This window comes from Pinus tabuliformis, chromosome X (assembly GCF_031772625.1).
Source record: "Pinus tabuliformis cultivar Carrire ecotype Pingquan chromosome X, CPIR1, whole genome shotgun sequence".
NCBI classification, from domain to species: Eukaryota; Viridiplantae; Streptophyta; class Pinopsida; order Pinales; family Pinaceae; genus Pinus; species Pinus tabuliformis.
This window is the reverse complement of record NC_142308.1, coordinates 189,918,245-189,942,252: the sequence shown is the minus strand read 5'-3', so window position 1 is coordinate 189,942,252 and position 24,008 is coordinate 189,918,245. Positions and strand designations below refer to the sequence as shown.

General features: G+C 33.7%; 1 protein-coding gene across 1 annotated transcript; it reads right to left on the bottom strand.

Moving 5' to 3' along the window:
- Positions 1–22,112: 22,112 nt before the first annotated feature.
- Positions 22,113–23,457, bottom strand: LOC149139063 (uncharacterized). Its single transcript, XM_089450574.1, has 2 exons — positions 23,294–23,457; positions 22,113–23,155 (listed from the first exon to the last, which is right to left on the bottom strand). Exon 2 carries the CDS (start codon positions 22,938–22,940, stop codon positions 22,113–22,115), a length of 828 nt encoding a protein of 275 aa, XP_089306700.1. The 5' UTR covers positions 22,941–23,155; positions 23,294–23,457.
- Positions 23,458–24,008: the final 551 nt, after the last annotated feature.

The window sequence follows — 24,008 nt, the reverse complement described above, 5'->3', positions numbered from 1 at the left end:
TTTTAAGATTTTTAATTATAAATATTAAAATACGGGAAAATCATAAACCAAAATATTATTAAAATATGCATTCGACTAAATACCTAACCGTTATAGTAATGTGTCAATTAAGTCAACTCATATATCAAACACGTGATTGCGTCTTAACATTATTGTTACAAATGTGTTTATATGTGAAATATGGAAGTGTAGGAAATAGTATTTTATTGTTGCCTAAAATTACATAAATTTTATATATGTGAAATGATGTTAGTATTTTATTGTTGCCTAAAATTACATAAATTTTATATAATGATGTTTATTAAAATTATTTAAAATTAATGAAATTTAAATTTAAATGATAATAAAAATTAATGTTATTTTTTTTAAGCAAGTAGTAGATATTGCATTGGATTTTTTTGTTAAATTATATTAATTTACTTTTAACTTAAAACTCAATACGATATTTTGTAAATTGATATTTTTTATTTTTTATTTTTTATTTTCTAGGTAAGCTTAAATCTATTAATATAATATATGGTACAAAGAGTTTTAGGCATAGTGACGCCATACAGTCAGCAAGATATCAAAAATTGAGCTGTCTGTAAGGGGAAACCGGCCCGAGAAGCGTTTGAGAGCTGCCTCGCAAGAGGAAACCAGCCTTGAGTTAATAACAGTAAGCCAAAAACCTGAGCCGCCCACTAGGGGAAACCGACTCGTACGTAGATTAAGAACTGATTTGACTACAAAGATCAGCTTAGACACTCTTAGATACACAGGTGAAAAAACCAGCAAAATGCTCAAAAGACTACACATGATGGCGAGAAAAGGCAGAGGCGCTAGAGTCCATAGTCACCCGAGGGCGATTCCTCTTCAATTCTGCACCACCATCCTTCCTTGTCATCAGGATCTGGACCAGGAACCCTTCGAGGAGCGTCATCCATTGCTTCACGCTCGCCTGCAGTTGTTCCGGTGTTCTAGAGCTGGCCAGAGCTGTTTTCATAAGGATCTGGATCGAGAACCCTTTAAGGGGTGTCATTCACCACTTCGCGCTCGCCTACAGTCGTCCCGGTGTTCTGGAGCAGGACAGATCTGCTTTCATCACCCAGGCGAGAGGGACTATAATCTACGGGCAGAGGAACAGGCGGAAGAGAAGGGGAGGCTTGTGGGCTGATAGGGGGCACAAAAGACGATGGAGAAGCGACGAAAGCAGGTCCAGGTTCAATGTAATGGTGAGAGGTGAAGGAGACATTCCGCGGGGAGGGAGGGAAGCGACGAGCTTGGCCCCTTCCATGAGTACGACGGGAAGCGCTTTCGCTGGGACTGCGAGAGGGGGACGAGCGAGAGGAAGGGGAAGGGGAGGGTTTACGCCTGGCGTCTCCCCTACGGCATCTCATACGGTGCCTTAGCTTTGGCATTGCAACACTGATGTCGTGAGAGCCGGCGGAAATGAGAGGGGGTCCCAACAAAGGGAGTGGGAGCAAAAGCCGAACAGAGCAGGGAGGAGCTGAGCGTAGAACGGGCTGTGCGAGTGATGATATCCAGGGATGAAACTAATGTAGAAGGCCAGTGGGCAGCGCTTTCGAACCATGGTGCGAAGGCTGTGCACTTCAACTTCCGACGAATAACGAGAGCCTACAAGCAGGAGTTGTCTCGACATGGAGACCGACGGACCACCACAATGCCAAAACCAAGCATCTAAATTCTCAATTGAGGACGGGGTCACAGGGGCCGGAGGTTTCATGTTGAAACTCTTGGGCCTCCCCACCGAAATAAATGTTGCGTAGGGTGATGGCCCATCAACTTAATTGTTCCAGAGGTGAGGACCTTCCTTCTGTCGTCGAACCAGTGGGCTTGCCACGCGCCCATCTGCCGGATCGTAACCTCCATCACGTCAATGCTCACCCGCATCTGAAGATAAATTGATATTTATTATTTTTCAAAAATAATTTAATTTGGTTATCTATGATTTCATTGACTATCAAATTAAATATCTTATTACTTAAGAACTAGCGTTAGCATGCATGCAAGGAATTTATGCTAGGCTGTACTGATATAATATTAGACAATTTTAAAGCTACCATCACTATCTTGAGTAGCTTAATTGAATTACATGCCCAACTCTACCGTAACCTTTGGCGTCCGTCCTTGCATGAGGGCTTACATTTAGCAAGTGACCTTTGACGTCCGCCCTTGGCCGTGAGGGCTTACATTTAACAAATAACTGCACTCTGAAACGACAATATAAAGCTACACTATTGACAATTGCAATGAGTTAAAGTAATGCATGTATTCCTCGTTTTCCTCTCAATGTGAGTGCCACGTAGACATATTACATTCCACTTGTGTTCTCTTGTTGTTCTCACATAAGTGGGGAAATAACGGATCTATTGCATGTTTAGATATATTTGAATAATAAACTTATTGTACTAAGTCATATTGATTTAATATTTTAAATTTAATGTAATTAAATTTTCATGTATAATTAAAAATTTATATGATCTTTCATTTCATTTCATTTATTTTATTTTATTATTTACTATTTCTTCTTTTATTATTATTATTATTATTATTATTATAAATAATAATTAAAATTTTTGAATTCGGTTTTCTATAATTCATAACGAATTAAGAAAAGGTTTTTTTTGGGTAGAAATCACTATAATGAACTAAGAAAAGCCTTTCAATAGAAACTAGATAACATAATTTTTTTGTCAATCAAGAGGCAGACCATGACAAAGGCTTAAATAAAGACCATAATTTCAATTAATAACTATTTTTGAAAAATAATATTTAAATTATGATATTAATTTATTAATTTATTAAAAAATTATTATTAAATAATGGCTATATTAAATGACTAATTTAAAAAAAATAATATTTAAATTAATTTATTAAAATCAAATATTAATAAACAAATTCTATTAATGGAAAACAAACGAAAAATATAATAACAACAATAAAAAAAAACAAATTCAAACTCCAAACAAGGATGGAAGTCAAAAATTATAAAACGGTGTAAGACCCTAATCTAGACAAGATCATATAATAAATAAAATTAATTAAGGAAAATAAAATAAAATAAACTTAATTAATGGAACATAAATAAAATAAAACAAAAATATTGACAAGTAAAAAATTATATATATATATATATATATATATATATATATATATATATATTTAAATAATAGTAATCAATGAATAAAATAGGGTCAACAATAAAATACAGGATTGAGGCCCATTGAACAAATAACATAAATAATAAAAGGAGTTAAGAATGAATAGAATGATAAAATAATTATGAAAACACGAAGGATCAAGAATATAAATTCTAATGAAGAATAAACCAACAACAAATACTACAAAAAAGACACCAATACCTACAAAAAGAAATAAACAAACAAAATAAACAAAAAAAGAAACCTAAAAAATTAGGAGGATAAGATAGGGGCCCAATTTCTACTAATAATTCACTGATCGTGTTTATTCAAATTATTGGGTATTTTTTCGATTTATAGGGCCTCCTTTAATATACGATGATGGAAATGACCAACCAGAGCAACAAATTTGGCATCCTCAATGCAGATGTGCTCCTTATATTTATCTGCATGCTCCACCAAAGCAAAGGAGTGAGCTCTGCCATGCTTGATGTCAACAACATGCTCACGAATCCTTTGATTAATTGAGCGATCAATCTCACCAATGTAGGAAGTCCCACAAGAGCATGGGATAACGTAAAACCCCTTCATATCCTTGGGCTCCACTGGGTGTTTTACAGATCTCAGGGATCTCCTGATGGTATTTAATGGTCTAAAGGTTGAATCCACCTTATGTTGCCTTAGGAACTTCGCAATCTTATCATTTGCGCCTTGGGTAAAAGGAAGATGAACTCCTTTTTATAATCTTTGAATTCCCTCCATGTTTGGAGTTTGACTTTGATTTTCTTATTCTTGTTTGTTATCTTTTTCGATTATTTCCCATTAATAGAATTTTTAATAATATTTGATTTTAATAAATTAATTTGAATATTATTTTTCATAAGCTAGTGGTTTAATATAGCCGTTATTTAATAATACTTGTTTTTAATAAATTAATATCATAATTTAAATATTATTGAGTTTGGTTTTTTTATTTATTTATTCTTGTTAGTTATATTTTTCGATTATTTCCATTTAATAATATTTGATTTTAATAAATTAATTTAAATATTATTTTTTAAAACTATCCATCACTTGAAATTATGGCCTCTACATTGGTTTGCCTCTTCATCTAGTCGTGATGATGAACCACGCTGGTTGGTTAAATGCTTAACCCAAAATTTCTTGTGATGTGATTTCTACCGAAAGACTTTTCTTAAACAACTAAAATGTTGTAAATAATAATTATTTTACAATGTGTAATATTAATTAAATTTTATAAAAATAATTTAATTTTCATATAAATTAATAAGCAACTAATTTTTTAATTTTTTTTTATGTTTACAATTTTTATTTATTTAAAATTATAGAATTCTTTATTATTAAAATGGTGTAGATATTAATATAATTTTTAAATGAATTATATAATTTTCTATGATGTAATATTTTTTTATCTATTCCTTACAGTTTTAATATCTTAAAATAAATCAAAAATTAATTTGATTATTTTAAAATAAGTTAAATATTAAAACCACAAAATTGTATAATCAAGTTTTTATAATTAGATGCAATTATAGTTTTTGGCGACATTTTTATTAAAATCTGAGAAGGTTTTGAGTAGAAAGAGATATTACTCTATATAACTACTTGTTCTGTTTTTTAAGTGCTATAAATTATTAAAATTTTAAAAAATAAAATAAAATATTTTTCTGAGAAATATATATTTATAATAAAGAAAAAGATTATATTTTCATTAACTTACTCCTTGAAAAAGTGTCATATACACACTCCCAAATTAAGAAAATATGACATACATCATTATCAATATATTCATAATAGACAATTTTAGTAAACATTTTGGTTGTTTGCTTTGATAATCCTCGCGTTGTTATTAGAGATAACAACCATGACAAATGGCCAATTAAAAGCTACAATAAATTAAAATATGGATTCAATTATTGGAGATATAAACAATTAATTTATTTTGAAATTAAATATTTTCTTAATATTTGCTTATTTATCTTTATTAATATTTTATTTATATTTATAATCATATTATTACATAAGATATACACATTGTTTTCACTATATTTAAACTATTAAGGCAGAAACTAATTACTATGTAGCACATGATTATTTATATATTATTTAATTTAAATAGCTAAATGAAATAGTTATTAATCTCTTCATCTAAATTTAAATCGTCTAATTTTTAATTAATTTGTCCAAAACGAAAAATATAAGATTCCCTCCTAATAACTAAAGTGTTTGTATTTTATTGTTAATATAATTTTTTTTATAAATTTAAGATTACATAAATTTTATATAATTATTAAAATTATGTTAAATTAATGAACATTAAATTTATTTAACAATATATATAAATGTTAATATTAAATTATATTTATTAGTATTGTTAATTAAATTTAATTTAATGGTTGAGTGGAATATTTATTTTTCTTTCCATCTAAATTCAAATGGCCTTCAAATTGCCTAAAAAATAATTTATATAGTATTCATATTACTTTTTTTCTTTGCAAAAATCTAGAGATGGATTTACTTATTGACCATTCTTAAGTTAGTTTTGACCAATGTAGCATACAATCTTTAAATCTATTTTTTTTGTAAGCTTGGCAGGACCATTTCTATTACTTTTCTTAAAAGGAAGGTTACATAAATAGATCAAATCATGTATTCACTTGTTCACTATTATTAGTTTAGCATTGACCAATGTAACTTATAATGTTTAAAACTAAATTAAATATTTTTATTTTTATTTGTAAGTTTGGCAGGACCTTTTCCATTACTTTTCTGAAAATTCAGGTTACATACATAGATCGAATCTATAGGTGGTCTCAACTTTTGCCGACGAGAAACTAGATCTGTTGGCCACCTAACTATATGACATCCAAAACTAAAAAAGTTTGAGACTGTCAAGCAATGTTATATATGTCTAAATGTCATGTTTCCTACTATATGCTAGATATCTAAAGTCTGAAACTAGAAATTATAAACACTCCATATGGAAAAAAATAAGTGAAAATTGAAACATCTAATTTATTAATGTTCAGAAGAATCCACTAGAGCCAGATACTTCACACTGGAATGTAGAAGTTATGACTGGGCAATGTATGGGATGTGGCTCTCAATGTGGCTAAGTCTTCCATTTTGTTGATGCAGTTGATACTATATCTGTTGCAAGTATTTTTTAATTTCAAGATGTCCATATTTAGTCTGAGTACATTCACCTGGAGGGGAAGCCAAGGCTTTGGCTATGAGGTTCTTCATTATCCAATAGAGGTAAAAAATTTGTTTATATTGGGTGGATCTTCCATAGGAGTGACCCGGGTCTGGAGCCAAATCTTGCCAATCACCCAAATCCACATCTGATTTTGCCGCTTACTGGTTTAGTTCTACTTCCCATCTAGAGATTAGTTGACGAACCTATTTTGGAATGCCAATTTCAAAAACCTGAGTTGCATCATGTATGAGGGTAGAGGTGGTTTAATGACCACTATTTCTTGAAGTTCGAGACTAGGGCTGACTGGACCTATGGTGCATCCCATTCCCTCTACCACAACCACAACCTCCTCTCATCGATCAGCCGGTGGAAGATGAATGGAAAACCATGATTTTAACAATCAAACATATGCACAGATGACTGTTAAGATGGTTAAACACAAACCTGGGTGTGACAGAGGTCGAAGCATAGTTGTTGGCCAACTTAACAATCCACAACTATTTCAACACTAAATGACCAGTGGTAGTAGTCAAGAATACAAACAGATAGCTATGAGATATGACTTTACCAACCCACCCAACGATAGGGGTATAGAAATGAATATGACTTATAAAGTGGACATTGACTATCCCAGTCTCTTCAAGACAACAAGATATGATATATTTAAACAAAGAAATGAGGTGATCTAAATTTTAATAGGAACACAACAGATTATAAATATAATCACCAATACAGAGATGCAATAGAAATAATACTTCATTTCATTGACGTAAAATACTTAAATATGTTTACAAATAGAAATGGAAATAAACCAACTAGGGCGATGGTAGCTTATCTCTGAGAAGAGATGTGGTGGCTACATGCCTCTCAATTGTGTTACAATGAGGCTCAAAGGCCTATTTATTGTTGAGAAGCAATGGAAAACCCTAAACGTCCAAAAAACTAACCCTAGGAGATGAAACAACAAACTGTGGGCCCCGTTTGGGTAAAATGGTACATCAATTTCCTGGGGTCGTAACTTTGGCATACGATCTCTAATTGACGTACACAATACCTCCTTAGAAAAATCTATCCAAGGACTATAACTTTTTAGTGAGAAACATCTGTCCATGGTCCCATGTTGCACACAATTTCCCAAAAAACGTCATTTAGGGCCTCAAAACGGCTATGGAATTTCAGGACCCGAAAAACTGCCAAAAATAGTAAATTGTGCTACAATTAAGGAAACTGAAAAACTAAAAGAGGCCGTTATGGGGGTCCAAGTGGGCTAGGTGGGTGGCCACCAACATCCGCCTGGATCATTCCTCCCCCCTTAGGAAGTAGTGGTCTCCATTGCATTGAGTGACTCCATCAAATGTGGAAACTTCTTCTGAACATGGTCCCTCATGAGTTGTTCTACAATCTCTGATGTTTCCAGTAATGGTGGGAAGCATGGTCGAGGGCAGTCCAGATTGAACACTCAGTGCAAGTGAAGGAATGGGGGAATGTTGTGCTCCAAAACATTGCTTCCCATAACCTTGATAATGTTGTAAGGACCATATCGCAGTGGTCTGAGATTCTTATGGGGTCTTGTAAGCCATTATTTCTGAAAATGCAACCAGACTTTGTCGCCCATGTGAAACTTTTGTGGCACCTGATGTTGCTCGTGTCGCTGCTTGTACTTGGCATTTTACACAATGGAGTGGCGATATATCAATCCGTTAGGTAGAGGTGCTCCGGAACTTAGATCAGATGAATGCTTGACCTGACAGTGCAATAGTACCCCATTGGATCAGGAAAAGATGTCCCTGTCTTCTTTCATGACCGTATTCACTTGTTCTGCTACATGGAGGAACCCTTCCCAAAGGCCATGGATGTGGCTATGATATTCCCTTTAATTTGAGGGCGAATCAAACAGAAAATGATTTTCCTAGTCTGGGAGATGATCTTACTGCCTTTCTTAGTAGAGATCAACGAAGTGGCAGTAGCTGGGGCTACCTCAGGTATCCTGTATAATGTATTACACAAAGAAACAGCACGAGGCCTTGACTCATACAAAGCATGTCGCTTCCACAAGTATGGTTGGCCTAATAACACATCACAAACATCAAGTGGTGCAACATCACACAATACCTCATTTGTGAAGGGTTTGATGCTGTAGGGAAGGCCGCACTGCTGGCAGACTCGGAGAGATCATCCTTTGTGAAGCCACCCGATATTTTAGGGTGCAAGTGTGGTATGGTTGGTAGTCCCAATTGCTTCACGACCTCTATTGAAATGAGGTCCTTTTTGTTGCCACAATCGACAATGAATTATGGCGACGAACCCTTCACCCACATTTGTGAGTGGAAAAGACGCTCCCCCTCCTCTGGATCTTCATGCTCAATACTCTAGACCTTGGCGGTGGCAACAATGGCGTTGGGCTGTTCATCAATGATTTTCTTCCCTTCGTCATTCCCCTTGTCAGGTTCTGAATCAGGGTCAAAACATGCATCTGATTCTGAAGCCTTCAACTCAGCCACCAGCGACTGCTTGGTCCGACACTCACTCATGTTATGAGTGAGGATCTTATGGAACTCACACCACTTTCCTGTTTCTTTCTTTGACCTCGTGGTGTTGTTCTTTTGTTATGGCTTTGACAAGTTGACTTGGGTCACATCACCTTGGCTTTGTCTTTTGTTCTTCGAATTTGCTGATCAAAAGTCTCGCTTCTTTTGTTTAAAATTCTGCTCGATCTTGACACCATATCAATATGATGTGCTAAGCGAGGAGATTTTTAGGAACTCCATCTCATCATCGATGTACCTGTGTAGGCAGCCTCGATATTTGAGTACCAAATGCATCTCAGAATCCTTGATACCCAACTTTGTGCGTAGGGTATGAAAAATATTTGTGAACTTCGGCACATCTTGGTCCCTTCCTTGCTACAGCATGGTCCACTTTATGTATTTGTCCTCATAGCTCTTGACAGGGTAGTATTTCTCCTTGATGGCATCCCGGAATGAATTCCAAGTGGGTGTGGCTGAAAATAGTGAGCCTGTACTTTCATCCTTCTGCTCGCAGTAGGTTTCCCACCAGTCTTTGACATGTGGGGCTGCTTTGAGAAGTGAAAAAAAGATATTTTCCTAGCTGGAAAAATCATGAATAGAAAAATAACCATCTAGCAGATTTAACCATTTATCTATAGCATTTGCGACTATCTGACCCTCAAATATGGGGATTTCAAAGTTAACTTGTACCTTAAAGGGTGGAGTGTTTCCAGCGTATCTGATGGAAGCAGATGCATCGCCCCTGGGTAACCGTTGAAGGATCTGGGAAAAGTTGTCCACCATCGCGTTCCTTTGTGGTTCAAGGGCCTCTTCAAGCAAGATTTATATAGGATTTATTGCCCCCTCATATTTCTTTTCATCCACCATGGGAGACCGTCAAGATTTGTGAGGTTGGTCTTGCAAATGTTCAACTAGTTCAAGCCTAAGCTCCTTATATCTCGGCCTCATTGGGGACATGCAAAGAAAAACAGAGAAAGAGTAGACTGCTCTGATACCACTGATCCAAATTTAAACACAAACGCAACAGATTACAAATATAACCACAAATATAGTGATGCAACGGAAATAATACTTCCTTTCAGTGATGTAAAATACTGTAATATGCTTACAAACAAAAATGGAAATAAACCAGCTAGGGCTATGGTACCTTATCTCTGAGAAGCGATGTGGTGGCTACATGCGACTGAACTGCATTACAATGAGGTTGGAAGTCCTATTTATCATTGAGAAACAACGAAAAACCCTAAACATCCAAAAACCTAACACTAGGAGATGAAATGCCAAACTGTGGGCCCCGTTTGGGTAAATTGGTACATCAACTTCTTGGGGTCATAACTTTGGCACACGATTTCCGTTTGATGTGCACAATACCTTGTTACAAAGATCTATCAAAGGAATACAACTTTTGAGTGAGAAACATCAGTCCATGGTCCTATGATTCTCCTAGTTTTCCCAATAAACGTCGTTTAGGGCCTCAAACTGGCTCCAAAAGTTCAGGACCCAAAAAACTGCCAAAAATAGTAAATTGTGCTACAATTAAGGAAATTGAAAGACTGAAAGAGGCATTTGTGGGTGTCCAAGTGGGCTAGGTGGGTGGCCACCAACATCAACCCAGAACAAATTCAACAAGAAACCCCAAACTACCGGCACAAGCATATCAACAGGCAAGACCAAAAGAACAAATCCTGTGAAATTCCATGCTAGAGCCTCTGAGTACATTCCCATACAAAAAATAAAGATACCAAAGTATATAGAAACAACAAACGGATCCACATACAATTTTTCATACAGAACTATAATTTTCTTCCTCCTTTCATGGGTTGGTATCTCATTAATGTCAGATATCATGGTGAGATTTCGTCATCGAAAGCACACAAACATAGACTAGACATAGGGTATTACAAGATAGGAAACTACCATAGAAAATACATGTGGGAGAAGACCTTTGAAGGAGTTAATTCGTCTCGATGCGGGTGAAGAGCCATGGTAGCCTCTACCTCTTACCAATGTCTTCTACTTAGTTCTCTAACTGCCATGGTCTCTTTGCATTTCTGAACGCTATAGAACCTTGATGGAGAAACACCATCTAGGATTTCACAACAACTAATAATCCTGGCACCTTCTCGTTTGTAATAACTTCTGAGCATGCAAACTGCCATCAATACTACCCTCCCAATCATGTGAGGAGTACAGGGCCTCCACATGCTTCTCTTACTCCCCTTCATTTTTCATTGATTCATTCAACAATGTAGACCATCATCGGCGAATTAAATATGTACTTTTCAACATTACTAAAACACTAATTTTCAAACATTTGATTGGAGAAGGTCTTATTGGAGCCCTTGCAGAAGATAATTCCATATGGACAACTAGCTCACATATTTTATGCCATAATCTATGTATATGGTTGCAATATTTATGCAATATTTAGAGATATTTGTGTAGTGATTTTTTTTTCTTAAGCTTTGAAGGATGTAAATAATATATTTACAATCAATTGCTTCCCACCATAATCTTAGTGAATTTTGACATAGAAAGGATAAAAATAAGATGTAAATAAATATATATGTCCACAAGTTTCATCTCACTATTATTTATGATTTCCTTTGCACTTATGTCAGAGTAAATGTGTAGAGTTACTAGTAGATACTACCCACTAAAATTTATGCAACTCAATGTGCCTGAGAAAGCAATCAATTTATCCACTTCACATCTCAATTTATTAGTTCCTCCCATTGAAAGACTATAATATTTCATTTGCCTATTAACCACAATTAATTTAGCTAACATTGACCAATGTAGATTATAATGCTTTATGTCAATTTTCTCATAGCATAATTTTTAACTTGAGTGGCATGAAATAAGCGATTCTACAATAATTGCATCACTCTTATTAGTTTCTTTTGAAGAATACAAACTTTATTATTTAACATTAATTAATTAATTATATATATATATATATATATATATATATATATATATATATATATATATATATATATATATGAATCATGCAATATCTCATATATATATATATATATATATATATATATATATATATATGAATATTTTCAAGATAAATTGTCATTAAAAAACACTTATCACTTTTTAATTACATTATTTGTGCCATGATTTCTAGATATTTTGTTATTAATTAATAGTTTACTAGTACAACCATATAATTTAAATTATTGGTAAACATAGATAGGCATGACATCAAAACACTTTCTCCATGATGAATCTCATGTTGCTAAAATTAAAAGAAAGAAAAATCTTAAAAATAAGGGAACCATGGAAATTATATGGCTTGTATCAATCCACAATAATAATCCACACAATTTATTCACTTTCTAAAATTAAAATAAACTAAGAAATAAAATAAATAATGACTTTAAAATTAATGAATATATAAGCTAAACATATATACATTAAAAAAAAGCATGTATGTAGATTATTAATCATAAGGATTCAATTCCACTTTATAGTAAAATAATGAACATGTAAATCAACTTTGTTACAATATCATGGCTCATCAATACCACATGACAAAAAAACTATAACCCCTTCCGATGATACTTAATCATATTACTTTTTTTAAGTTAATGAATTTAATTAAAAGGAAAAAATTACATTACTACTTTGTCTATAAATATGAGCCTTCGATTAATATCAACCTTCCATTTGTGTAATATTACTAATGTTTTGGAGATAAATCTCAATGGTGGATTTCTGTATGCAATTAACAATATCTCAGAATATTCCGTGGAGGTTAAACCCCCTACCATTGACCTAATAATTATTGATAATGAAATTAAAATTTTGTAATCCCTATTCCAAAATAGACACCAAGGTTAAATCACTACCATCAATCTCATAATTATTGATAATAAAATTAGAATTTTGTAAGCCCTATTCCAAAATAGACATGCCTAGAGACGTGTCTATTTTGGAATATTGCTTACAAAATTTTAATTCAATTATAAATAATTACTAGGTTGATTTAACCTCCATGGAATATTATAGAATATTTTTAGTAGTATTCTCAAATAAAATGTTATATTTCTTTCAAAAGTAGTAATATGACATGTATTATAAGATAAAAAAAATTCATACATATTGGTGTTTACAAGTCATTTAATTTATATTGTTGCACTAATTTATTCTTAAAGTTGAGAGATGTGATCCATTATATACTTGTGTTCTTTACTATGAAATCAAGATGTTGTTTTTTCTAACAACTTTTTCATTTTTTCCACTCTATACCCACTGCTCAATCTAGACAAGATTTGTAATAATTGAAAGATTCAAGCATAAAAGAAGGCCCCCAAAAATTGTTGTTGCTTAAACTAGAGAGGATTTGTATTAACTAACAAATTCAAGTATAGAAGAACATCCCCACAAATTGTGAAATGTTGATGCAAATTTTCTTGTATTGTTATTCACCAAGTACCTTAATTGTCCTTGATTAAACTAGAGTGTTTTTCATGAGTCTCAGCTTATTACGAGGGCTTCACTCAATGAATATTTGACATAGCATGTACCTTCTATCTCATATTAAACAATACCCTTAATTTGACTACATATGGGAAAATACCTCTAAAAATCACTTTATTTAACCCTTTACCAATACAAACCCAATACACCTTCCCCCATTTGCATTAACACTTTTTATACTCATTCATATTTTTTCATTAACTTTGAGCTTCATTTGTCATACGCAACATATAAAAACCCTTTACCCCTGATATATGCTCAATATATCGTCTCATCTTTTCTTCAATATATATCCCCAATATGAATACACATAGAATAGTACTACTCCCCAATAAAACCCATGCAACTTATGTCTTTTATTTCTAAAAAAGAAATCTAGGAGGGATATATAGATTGATTAGTCAAAATATCAAATTCCCCACCAACTCACTTTACTACGATGTAAACCTTTTAGGAATAAGCCTCACTCCTAACAAATGAGTGAATAACCAAGAGAGATAGGTAAACCTGCACGACCCCGGTTTACCAACTTCGCTCACTTCTTAGAGATGTTTTTCGAGGCAATTGATGTGCCAAGCCTTTTAATCCATTTAGTTTCTTTATTTCCAAAGGAATGAGACTATCAACACCAATTAAAGCTCTTGTTTGTACTAAAGCCGCCAAATTACCATATATTTCAAACAATCTGCTTTACAGCCAAACAAATATTCAATTTCACCTTGAATTTCCCCCAAATTCAAACATGCCATCTACGCAGCAAAGGATCCCACAGACCCAAATAAATAGCTTCAGGAGCCTGAGTTACCAATCTCCCATGTTGTTCAGAAATACTAGTCCAAGAAATTGAAGCCTGAAAGATTTTAATCCACTAGGTTAACTTATTTCCAAGGCACGAGACTATCAATAACAATAGAAGTTGTTGTTTGTACTAAAGTTTGCAAATTATCATATATTTCAACCAAACAAATTTGTGCTGCAAACAATATTCAATTTCAGCCCAAATTTCCACCAAATTCAAACTAACATGGCATTTGTGCAGCAGAGAACATTACACACATCATTGTATGCCAAACTGCATTGATTTTGAGGAAAATTTTTCTCTACGCAGCCATCGGTGAGCTTCATTTATTTTTTTGGAAGACGAAGCCTGCATACATCCAAATTCTTCTACTGATAATATGAAGAGCATAATCCTTCATTACCATAATGCCAGCGGCCCTTTCTCCAATCGACTTCGACTCCCACCCCCCTTTCTGTCAATGAGCTAAGTACAAATCTGATTGTTCAGTACTCCATCCCTACTTGTAAATATTATCGGGACCTCCAACGGCATGTTCAATATGAACCATGCCTTGTGGAGTCCCCTTGTAGTCAAAAGTGTAGGGTGGAGACACACTCCAAATCGAAGTGGGTCATAACTACTACATTCCGTATAGTATAATGCCAAATGATGAGCATTTCCTTTTATCCATTTCAATGCCATGTAGCACCACTAATATATTTCATTTGATTTTTATTACGCAGAATGGAGGGTTTTTCGTGATTTTAATTTTTCATGAAGATTAATAAAACACCAATATTAACCAAAGAATCTCAAATAATTGAAATATTTGGTATCTTCTACAAATGAATTAGCATTAACCTAACCATTAGCATTAACCTAACCCCTTTCGAAGACCATAAGATTTAGTTTTATTATTGGACGTCTTTCCTAAGCCCCACAAAGGTTAATTTATTTGAATCATTGGCCTAAAATATATTCCGTGACCATCCTCTCTATAGTTATTCTAGAACTTAAACATATCAATTGATAAAACTTGAACTTAGATAAGGTGGATCACACAAATTTACCCAACTAAAATCATTTGACATTATTTCTATATAAATTTAGAAAATATATATCAATCTATTCACTAAAATACATTATTGATTTTCATTAACTTTCTATTTTTTTCATACATAATTAATTTTAAAAAATAGATTTTATCTAATAAGCTAAAAACATTTATAATACAAATGTGCCATACGTTATTAATGTTTTAGAGGTTTGTTTCCCGTCTTTGTGGAGTTAAAAGATATCATAATGTGTTTCTCATAATAATATGCAAGTGTAAATGAAGCCGAAGGTATGATAATGTCATGCTTAGCCTTAGAGGTTGGTCTCTCATTGCGTTGAGGGAAGATTTTATTTTAGTATGGAGTAAAACAGAAGTAAATTTATTTATTTATTTAAATAAAATAATAAAATAAAATAAATATTTTATTTCTAATAGTTTTTTGGTATTAATATTTGACTATTTATAGATTTTTTCATTGTAGTTTTTTATGTTAATTGTTATGATGAAGTTAAATCTAGATTTTCTGGCTCTAAATGCATCTTAGATTTAGATTTAAGATGGATCTAGGCTAATTGATCTAATAACTGCAAGAAGAACATTTTAGATCATAAATCTAGACTTGCTCCCTCTAAGTGCATCATAAATCTAGATTTAAGATAGCCCTAAGCTAGTTACTCTCCAAAAAGATCTTGTAATGTCATATTATAATTTGTTTTCTAAACATTTTGACTCAGTGAAATTATATCTATATCTATATATATCTATCTATCTATATATATATATATATATATATATATATATATATATATATATATATCATAATGGATCCAACTTAACTCTTTCTTTTTTCTATATAATACTACCTACGCACCCACGGGGGATTTGAACCGGTGACCTATCACAAGGAGTGCCTTAACAGTGCACCCATTCACCCTCAATCCAAAGCCCCGATCCATCTTAACTCTTAATCTATAGCCAGGGACAAAATATCTTGAGCTGCAAATTTCTATTAGAGTGAAGAGATTTGTTCCCTCTCGGTTCTTGGTAAATAGGAAGTTAAAATAGATCTAAGCTAATTGACAATCTAGATTAATTTTATATATGGTTCATGGGATTTTGAGCATTACCTAGATTATTTTAACTATATTACCAATTCACTATAATAAAAAATTAAAAATAATAATAATAAAATAATGTATTTATTATTTAAACATTTTGGTATAAATTAAAAACAATAATATGACAATATATTTATATTACAAGTATAATAAAATAAATAAAGTATATATGAAATATAATTCAAATTAAAGTGGTTTAAATTCATTTGAAATTTGGATTTATCAAAAGTATAGAAGGTTCAAATTTTTGAAGGTGCAAACTTATTTTTAGTCTAAAATTTGAGAAAAAAATTACATCTAGAGAGAGTTGATCTTTCTTGGAAATTGATGGATCAAGAATTAATTATTTTTATTTTTATTTTTCAATACTATTATTGAGTGAAAATGTTCCTAAGGCATTGTAATATCTCTTCCATAATGAGATGAAGAGCGTCTCCAATCACAAATTATTTTAATATTTTATTAATATTAAATAATTAATATTTATTTTCCTTTATATTTATTAAAGTACAATTATCTAATAAGTGAATTATAATGTTATATTATTTTGCTTTCAATATTTCATTTACTATTTTAAGTATTATGGAGAAAGGCATTCTCCAACCTAATATGATGGTAGAAATGTTATAATGCTTAACATTTTTACTCAGTTAAATAAAATAAAATAATATAAAATTATCTAACTTAACCTATGGTTTTTCCTATTGTAATATTTTCTAATATGATTTATTTAATTACTAATAATTAAACCAATCTAAATTCATTTTAACTCTAAATCTGTATACAATTATATTTTTTAGATAACTAAATCTATTTATACTTTGTTATAAATAAAATTCACAATTTCTGGCACATGAATCTAATTCTAAAATATTAAATAATAAAAATGATTCATGTTTTTTTCCAAGTAAAAACACATTGTTTTACATTACATATTCATCGGTCAGAACGAACAACCAGAGAAAAATGAGCCATATCGATTTGCGCAATAAGTAATTCAAAATAAACCACACTTTTGAAGTTCAACATACACATCTATATTATAAACCATGTATCTGTTAATTTATTATTTTTTACTTATTAATTTATCTATCTTAAATGAGATTTTTTATTTAGTATTTTTTACTTATTAATTTATCTATTTTAAATGAGATTTTTTATTTAGAAACAGTGAAAAGATAATTATTTTTTTCTTAGAAATAAATAATCTCGATTTAGACCAGAGAAACCAAAAGGGGAGATGAAAGAAAACTTGAAGCAATTTTGAAGATTTGAAGACTTGGTAGCTAATTAGAGGAGTCCAAGTGAGGGAAATAAAATGTTAAGTTTGTTAACTTGCAACATGTTACTTTTATTAGGGGATTCCTGTGCTGATTGAAGTTAGTGGAACCCCTAAAGTTCTTTGGCTAGACTAGTATGGCCCTGATTCCCAAGAACACGAGCTAGTTGAAATTAATAGAACCCCCGAGACAAACTTGCGAGTCTGTAAGCTGTTTGGCTAGACTGATATGGCCCTAATGCCCAAGAAGGGATCTTGTTAGGTCATTTTCTATCCTATGTTCTAAAGATTGAAAAACTCGAAAGAGAATTGGATGTGATTGCCATTCTGGATGGTTGGGAAGAACGTTTTTCCCATAGGAATTCCCTGACAACCTGACCTATTAAAAATAAGTATCTTATTGTATGAACTCCAAAAAAATATAACATTAATTGTAAATGCTATGAAGTTTCTACAAAGTCATTGTAATAATTGACTGTAAAGAAATTGTTGGGAATTTAATAATCTCTGTTATAAATTTCCAGTGTTGATAGTTATAAAAGAACTACAAAAAATTTGTTGGCGAGGATAAGTTAACTATTATGATAGAAAGAAAATGTGTAGACGAAATATTTTGCTAACATGCAAGTTTTTTGTTTGATTTACTGCAACAGAAGTATTTTAAGGAATTAGTTATATTCTACTGTGGGCAGAGAAGTCAGAATCAGTTTGGATAGATACCGTTAAGCCTAAGTACCATAGAGAGGTCGTTAAGGGATGATGCAGGAGCATTCAGCTAAGGGCACCATGACTGAGTGTTGGTCTCAGCTAAGGAGGACATGTTCAATGTCTTTTAGTTTCATTTACATTTACTGAATAAAACAGTGTCTAGAAAATAGTTTTTTTTATTATTAGTTAAGGAATATTAGGAACAATACAGTTAGGATAGTTTCATTACAGTTACATTCTTCTACAATTTTCTTAATCCATCTTACAGTTGTCTGTGCATAAAAAAAATATAATATTGTAAATCCTACAGCACAAGAGAACCCAGCATAATCATCAATTAAGTAACTATAAAAGTCGCTGAAGGGTAACCGAGGAAATTCAAGTAACTACCTAAATACAATACAAAATCCAATGTAATACATTATGGAGGGGTTCAACGCATGAGAAGATACATAAAATAAAGAGAAAGTAATTTTTCATTCGAATATCTGAATCCATCTGTAACAGTTTGTCAATGACATTCATTTACTTTCCTGTAATTATTGAGTAGGCAAACTAAATAGCACTATGCATTCCTATCTACTCTATTTTTGTTTCCCTTCTATAAAATAGAGAGAGAAAATAGAGAAACCAGACGAGCATTCCCAGCGCGGAGTTCTGGCAACGACCACAACGAAGTCCAAATAAACGAAAGCAAACAACAGTACGAGCAGTTTGGAATCGAACGAGAATGTAATCACTGAATAACGACCCCAAAATAGAGGTAACCAGACTACACAAATTTTTTCCTATTAATTCATTTTATAACCAAAAAAAATTTGTATACATTCAAATAGTCCCAACTACTCAGTTAAGAACAGAGGGAAAAGACAACAAGATATAGAAAAACCTGACAGTGACGGTTTAGTCAGCCACCATATAAAGGCAGACAAAAATTACAAGTATTCAGAGCACAATCAAAAATTTATATACAAATTGAATCCTGGGTCACACCACAACAAAGAAAGTCCAATGAAGGAATACTAGGTCTTTGCCCAGTGACCTGACAAAGACAATCAAACTAAAAATTGACAGCAGTAGCAAAGAATGAGCCTACCAGAGCCATCGCTCATAGCAGTTACGTAGACCACGCTTGGGAACAAACCCTCACTTACACAGTGAGCCAACGGAGAGTTTTCAGTGAAATGTATGTTGAGTATAGCCAGGAAGTAGAAAAAGAAGAAGGGAACTGAATGCATAGATGGATAAATCGTTTGCCTGAAGAGCATTCACGTTGGAGGAATGAAACCCCACTGAGCCACAGTCAATGGTGAAACCCTGGAAACCAATGAGCGAGCATCATTAGTGCCAGAGAAAACTGAAGAGGGTAAGAAATAGCATGGAATAATAGCTTACCTTGCTAGGACCGCGAAGTTGAGGAAGCCATTGTGACTGCGACCTATTAGAAAACAAAACAGTGAACCATAAATCATAAGCTAACAATCAGAATGACTGTAACAGAACGAAACAATGGAATAGGGGAAGGTATATTCACCAAGCAAACAGAAACAACAGGCAAAGAAACCTTCCATACAGTGCCCAGGCAACTAGGCGATGAAGCCACAAGTGCACGCAGAGATATCTCGCCAACAGACAAAAGAACCCATAGTTGGGCGCACAACCTTGCTACCAAATTCTACATAGTCGTAGCACAAACCCTCATAGCACAAACCCTCATTGCAGACATAAACCCTCGACGCAACAAAAACGCATGTGAGAAATGACCGAATGACAAAAAACCAAGGGTTTTGGTAAATACAGAGTGGGAAAACAGTAACCGAGGCAGGTACAGCCAGGGAACCATCATTGAATTCCAACATAAATGCTAACCAATAAATATCCAGAACAATCATTTGTTTAGTGCCTAATCAAATGTATCAACCCCCGATTATTTGCTAATCATACAATTGTTGATTAAAGTGTTGGTGTATCATTCTTATGTAATATTAAAATATAAGTTATGGGCTGGTCCCATCAAGGGGTTCCAATAAAAATTTGTAATTAGTATCTTTATCATAAAATATTTTGAAAATCTCATGTAAAATGATAAATATGTATGGAAAATGTGAATAATATTGAAAACATAACAAGGGAAAAGGATAGAACCAGTTTTACTAGTTAGTTTAGTTCTTAGGCCGAGTTGTGAGGACAACAACAAAGAACCAGTTTGTGTCAGTGAGTTGACACAGCGGTTTATTAAAAAGTCTAAGTCAACCAGTAATATATTAACAAGTCTAATCTAGAACATTAAAAGAGCAATTTATATATGATTTATTTTTGGAGAACGACAAATCCCACATCTGTATATACGAATTACGTAACGAACTGTGACAAGGGAAGGTATACAAGAAACACCAAAATATATCACATTCTAACATAGTTGAACTCTAAATAAGTTTTTATTTTACCTAATAAATTCATGGAAAAGATTTAAACCCGAGGCAAGAAATTCCCCTGTGAAAATAGGAAAGGAGTACTATCAATATGGCGATACAAGCATGGGAATGAAGTATATCCGTTTTTAATTGAAACAAGGGAAGCTGCATCGCAGCAAGTCCCTGCCAAGTTACTTTTACAAGTTAGTGCCACTGCATTAAAGAGTTGCCCAGCAACAATGTACAAAATTGCTGGCAAAAATCTGTCAATCACTGTTAAAAAAGATCAGGAGAAGGAGATTCAGAGTTGATGTTTGAACGCAAATAAGCATCTTGGCCTTCAACCAGGTTTTCTTCCCGGAAAACTCAAGCCTAACATTTCTTTAGGCTTCTTTAAGAAGTGCTAGCAACACCCTGCCACCAAAAGACATCAAATAAATCAAAATAGCAATTGGAGCTATGCTGTTTCCCACCAAGGTGAACCATCTTAGAATGAAGGAGACTTAAACAATCTTAAGTACATTTATGGAAAACTATAGATGCAAACAGAAAAAATACAAAAATTACCACAAAAAATATACCTTAAGATGTGCAGAAGCCTTCTCGGTTGTTGTAAAAGCTCCAGATGATTCTACAACATACTCAGCTCCATAGTTACCCCAGGGAATCTCTGAAGGATCCCTGTAGCAGTGGTTTCCAAGAGGTCATAGCATCATTATTCTCTAAATCATAATTATCAGTGTTTATTTACACATTGGTTAATGTTAAGGGGCATACCTTTTAGAATTGACAGTAATACTGTGACCATCAATTTCAACAGTCGTATCATCAACAATATTCAAGCTCCCTTTGTATACCCCATGAGTTGAATCATACTTAAACATGTAAGCCTGCCAGCCACAACCGCAAAACAGAAGTTTAGTCAAATTTCGGTCAATAGAAATGCTACAGTAATGCTTTCAAAAAAAATTCAGAACAGTATAAGGCACAATAACAAATTCCATCAAGTTAAAGTTCAAAGTATGCACTGAAATTAACCCAAGGAACTTGCTCAACGTAGAGAAATTATCCTACAGCAATTGCTTGCATGCTAAGTAACAAATTGCTAGAGTCAAGCACACCTGGATACCAAGTGTCACGTTACCTGCACCGTAGGATCACCCTAAGATCGCCATGATGGAGCGACATGCCGTATAGGAATACCTGGGATGTTTCAGCCTCTGTGTTGATCCTGACGGTACAGAAAAGCCAGAGAACTTTCCTGCGCGTCTTTCTGCCTTCATTTTCCAGAAATAATTAGTATCTCAGACTGCCGGCTCCCGCTCAAAAAGGCGTCTTCTTCTGGGCTTAGATGTGACAGAGAATTCTAGCTTTTAGGGGTGCCCTGTGTTCGATTTTGCGATGGCAATGGAGAAACAGAAAGAGACAGAAAGAGAACCCTTCACGAAAGCCGCTTCTGTGTCTGAATTTTCCACGAGCTCCATGATTTCCCATGCTTCCCAGCAGGCCTTTATACAGTCATCGGTAGCAGGGAACCCGTCATATGCTTCATAGAATCCAGACAGTTCGAAATTAATGGCGACCAGCGAAACTGCAGTCATTTTTGCAGAGCTTTTCCCCACGTTGAAATCCCTTTCGACCGGTAGTTTTGGAAATGAGATTCCAAACGGAACTGCAAACCTCAAGTCCTGGGTGGTCTTTTTTTCCAGAAAGGAAATCAGTGCCTTGCAATTCTTGCCATCGGATTCGCCGTCTTTCAGCCGCGCCTTCATTTTTTGAATGGGTTTTCGATTTGCTATCCACCCTCCTGCTGGATTTTCCCCCGGCATCTGCATCGAATCCTCCAAATATTTCACGAACTCTTTGGGAATCGCAGGCCCTCTGACTTGACCGTTGCTGTACAGATTATAGAGCACTGAAAACTCATGAGAAGCCCGACCCATGAGAAGCCTCCGCATGTAGCGATTAGAGAAAATCATCTCTGAAATCAACCAACAAGTTTTGCTCATTAGAACAAGAAGAATTTGCAAATACAGAAAGGCAGGCAGGAGTTTGTAGAGCCTGAGTTTAAGAACAAATATGAACAGATTCCGATTCAAAAAACTCAATCTTTTGATTGAATTTATGTCACATTGTATGAATTTTTCTTGCAGCTCCAGAATAGCCCTTTTCCAGAAATCCTCCACATGAAAGCATGCCATGAGACCTGACCCCTTCACAGAGAAACCAGAAGAATGAAACTGCGAATGAAACTGGTGCCCTGTGTGACCTGTGTAGGAGACGAGCGAACCGAACGGGGTTTTGGGCACGGAGCTGTTGATATTGGGGACTCTCCTGAGCCGGTAGGCGGACACCTCCCGCCATGCAACCCTTTAGCATACGGCCGACACCTGCAAAACAGCAAGCAAACCGACACCTGCAAAACAGCAAGCAAACCTTAGCATATGTATGCCTGTTCGCACATAATACGAATTAACATTAAACATTAACGAATTAATGTTAGCATTAAGAGGAAACCGCTCACGGTCAGGGCCAGTTCATTGTGCGTAAATACCAGTTTAGGCTATGGTCCGGCCTCTTCCGCCTCGGGAAGAGGCCAAATAAGATGGCGAACGCAAGCTGAACTCCAAACTTTAGAATATAACTGCAAATAACGCTAAAAAACCTTGCAAATTAATGCTAAGTGCCCTCCGAACGGTTACTATAGTCCCTGCCGGATGCCAGATGGCAGGGACTAATAACGATTAATGCAGGGTGAACCCAATTTTGTTTCCATAGATATAATTAGCCATGGCTCTAAAATGTGCAAAGATAGCTTGATAAATTTGTTAAATTGGGAAAATTGTATTTGGATTTTTATAATGAAGCAAATAATTATTATATTAAATTGTTATTAGAAAAAATTTAATATATATATAATTGAGCAAAATTCAAGCCGTATGTTGTTTTTATTTAGTGAATTTCATATCTGAGGGTTTAATTTATAAAGTTAAGACCATGAAATATGGGATTGAAGTACACTAAACGGGGTTTGTAACAAATTGTCTGCATTTGTAATATCCTTATTTTTCGATCAGAGTTACAAATTTTGGATTCAATTTAACTTTTGAATAATATATTCTGTTATGGCTTTCCACTCTCGACAATTATATGAAACCCATAAAAATCAATATAAGGTCATCTTGTTGTGAAATAAAGTCATAAAAATCAATATATATTCACTTTCTTGTAAAATAAGGTCAATGTCAATAACGCAAGAGGTAAATAAT